The 2,416-nt window shown below is 45.6% G+C and overlaps 1 protein-coding gene across 1 annotated transcript; it reads left to right on the top strand.

Annotated features, from left to right (window-relative positions):
• The first annotated feature begins 449 nt into the window (after positions 1 to 449).
• LOC140163027 (uncharacterized) lies at positions 450 to 2,171 on the top strand. Its single transcript, XM_072186369.1, has one exon. It carries the CDS (start codon positions 450 to 452, stop codon positions 2,169 to 2,171), a length of 1,722 nt encoding a protein of 573 aa, XP_072042470.1.
• The last annotated feature ends 245 nt before the right edge of the window (positions 2,172 to 2,416 follow it).

Genomic DNA, 2,416 nt, shown 5'->3' with positions numbered 1-2,416 from the left:
CGCCACTTCGACTGGCTCCAAGCGCCACAAGTGGAATGCGTGCCACCAGTTGAGAATAGTCCATACAGGACCAACGCAATATTTAGCACCATAATCAACGCCGTCAGGCGTTGGTCCTTACACATCCGTTCGCTACCCCCAGCAGTGCACCCTTATTATAATAAACAGTGACCAAAACCAAACCAGTCGATAAGTTACGTCAGTTACTTACCGCTCCTGTCACAATTCTGATGAAGTCCCACGGATGTGGTGATGAAATATTAAAAGTAAGTCACTATTTTGTTGAGAGAACTGTTAAAAATATTCATTCTAACATGGATCAACCTCAACAGTTTAACCTACACAAACGTCTCGATCGCGATTTTGGCCGGATGGCCCTAAACCATGCAAGATCTTTGGAAAAATTGGAGCGAAAGTTAGCGAGATTCAGGAACCATTTACACTACACTATGCATTGTAAACATCATGGAGTCACCCCGCCGAGTTTAAAGATCAAAACATCGGTCAGAGGCCCTAACGCTGTTAGAATCATTCGCAATACTCAATCGATGCTTATGAATGAGAGAATTAGTCAAATCAATGCCACTATTATCAACACGAAACGTATGATTTCAGATGTCGATGAGCGTTTATTTACAGAATTACCTGTGGATGTTTACACGGAAGTGAAAACTTGGTGCAAGCATGCGCGAGAGTCTACGTGGAAAACTTGTGAGACTCGCCAGCGAAAAAAGTTCGCTGTACTGTTGGAACGTTCTAAACCCTTGAAATCTGCCTCTCCTGTGTCGGATGTTAACGCTTCGGACACTGAACGAGCTAAGGAAAGGTGGGTCGTTAACAAATCTGACCGCGATTTGAGTGATAATGAACTTAGTGTGCTAAAAAAGGGCTTGAACTTTAGCGTTGTACCCGATTCTGTCCCGACTGCCGAATTCGTCACCGGCATTGAAACTGCGTGTTACGCACTAGGTTCCAATTCTGATACCTCTACCCAACTCAGATCGGACTGTGTACGCATCTTGAAAGACTGTAAGCTCCCAAAAAGTAACATCAGTAAAGGTGAGAAGACTGCCCTTCGTGATCTCAAGGCAGATCCTTCCATACTTGTTCTTCCTGCCGACAAAGGCAGAGCAACTGTAGTGCTTAATAAGGAAACCTATGTGGAGAAAGCTTCTGAACTTCTTAGTGATTCCAACACATATAAGACTCTTAAACGCGACCCCACGCCCACGTATCGCAATCAACTTGTGCAAGTTTTACAATCTTTAAGGGACAGTGGTGCCATCGACGTTCCCACCTATCGCCGGCTTTATCCCACGTCACCGGATGTCCCCAAGTTTTATGGATTACCCAAAATCCATAAGGCCGCTTTGTCCCCTCCGCCCATAGTTTCCAGTTGTGGCTCACTAACTTACAACTCGGCTAAATTTGTGGCTGATCTCCTTGCACCATTGGTTGGGAAATCGGATAGACATTTAAAGAACAGTGCGGACTTAGTGGACAAATTGTCCGGTGTTTTTGTTGGTGAGGATGAATGCCTTGTATCTTACGATGTTACGGCGCTCTTCACCAGTGTACCTGTCGACGAAAGTGTCAACATAATTCATGACTTATTAACCAGTGATACCACTCTGTCTGCTCGCACCAAGTTAACCCCACAACAGATCACGGATTTGCTTACGGTGTGTTTGAAAACCACATATTTTGTGCACGATGGTCAGTTTTATTCACAATGTGAGGGCGCTGCAATGGGCTCCCCGGTTAGTCCTATCATCGCTAACCTGTTCATGGAACACTTGGAAACATTGGCCTTGTCATCTTTTCATTCTCCACCTACCTTTTATGGCCGTTATGTGGACGATACTATGGTGATCCTAAAACGCTCAGTGGTTGAGGACTTCACCAGCCACCTCAACTCGGTTCACCCGGCTATTAAGTTCACCGTCGAATTTGAGCAGGCTAATAAGATTGCCATGTTAGATACCCTCATCAGCAGAAATGCTGACGGCAGCTTAGCATTCAGTGTGTACCAAAAAGCACCCACACTGACCAATATTTGCACTTCGACAGTCATCAACCTTTGGAACACAAGTTGGGTGTCATACTTAACATTGAAACACCGTGCACGCATTCATCTCCTCCACCAACGGTTCTCTCAACCAAGAACTTGATCATATTCAGCGTGCCCTGTCGGTCTGCGGTTACACCAAATGGGCTTGGGACAGCTCCGTAGCAACAAAATCACTCCCAAACCTAAAACGCAGAACTCTTCTCCCCCAGCGGGCAGTATCACTCTTCCATACATCCAGGGAGTTACTGAAGGACTTAGCCGCAAGATTCGCAAAGCGGGAGTTTTGGTTCACGTTAAACCCACCAATACCATCAGGAGCATGCTTGTTTCACCTAAGGACAAACC

This window comes from Amphiura filiformis, chromosome 1 (genome assembly GCF_039555335.1).
Source record: "Amphiura filiformis chromosome 1, Afil_fr2py, whole genome shotgun sequence".
NCBI lineage: Eukaryota > Metazoa > Echinodermata > Ophiuroidea > Amphilepidida > Amphiuridae > Amphiura > Amphiura filiformis.
Note: the sequence above shows the minus strand (reverse complement) of the source record. Positions and strands in the feature narration are given on the sequence as shown.

Coding starts and splice junctions, on each gene's coding strand:
- LOC140163027 (XM_072186369.1), top strand. CDS start 450: ATGCATTGTAAACATCATGGAGTCACCCCGCCGAGTTTAAAGATCAAA.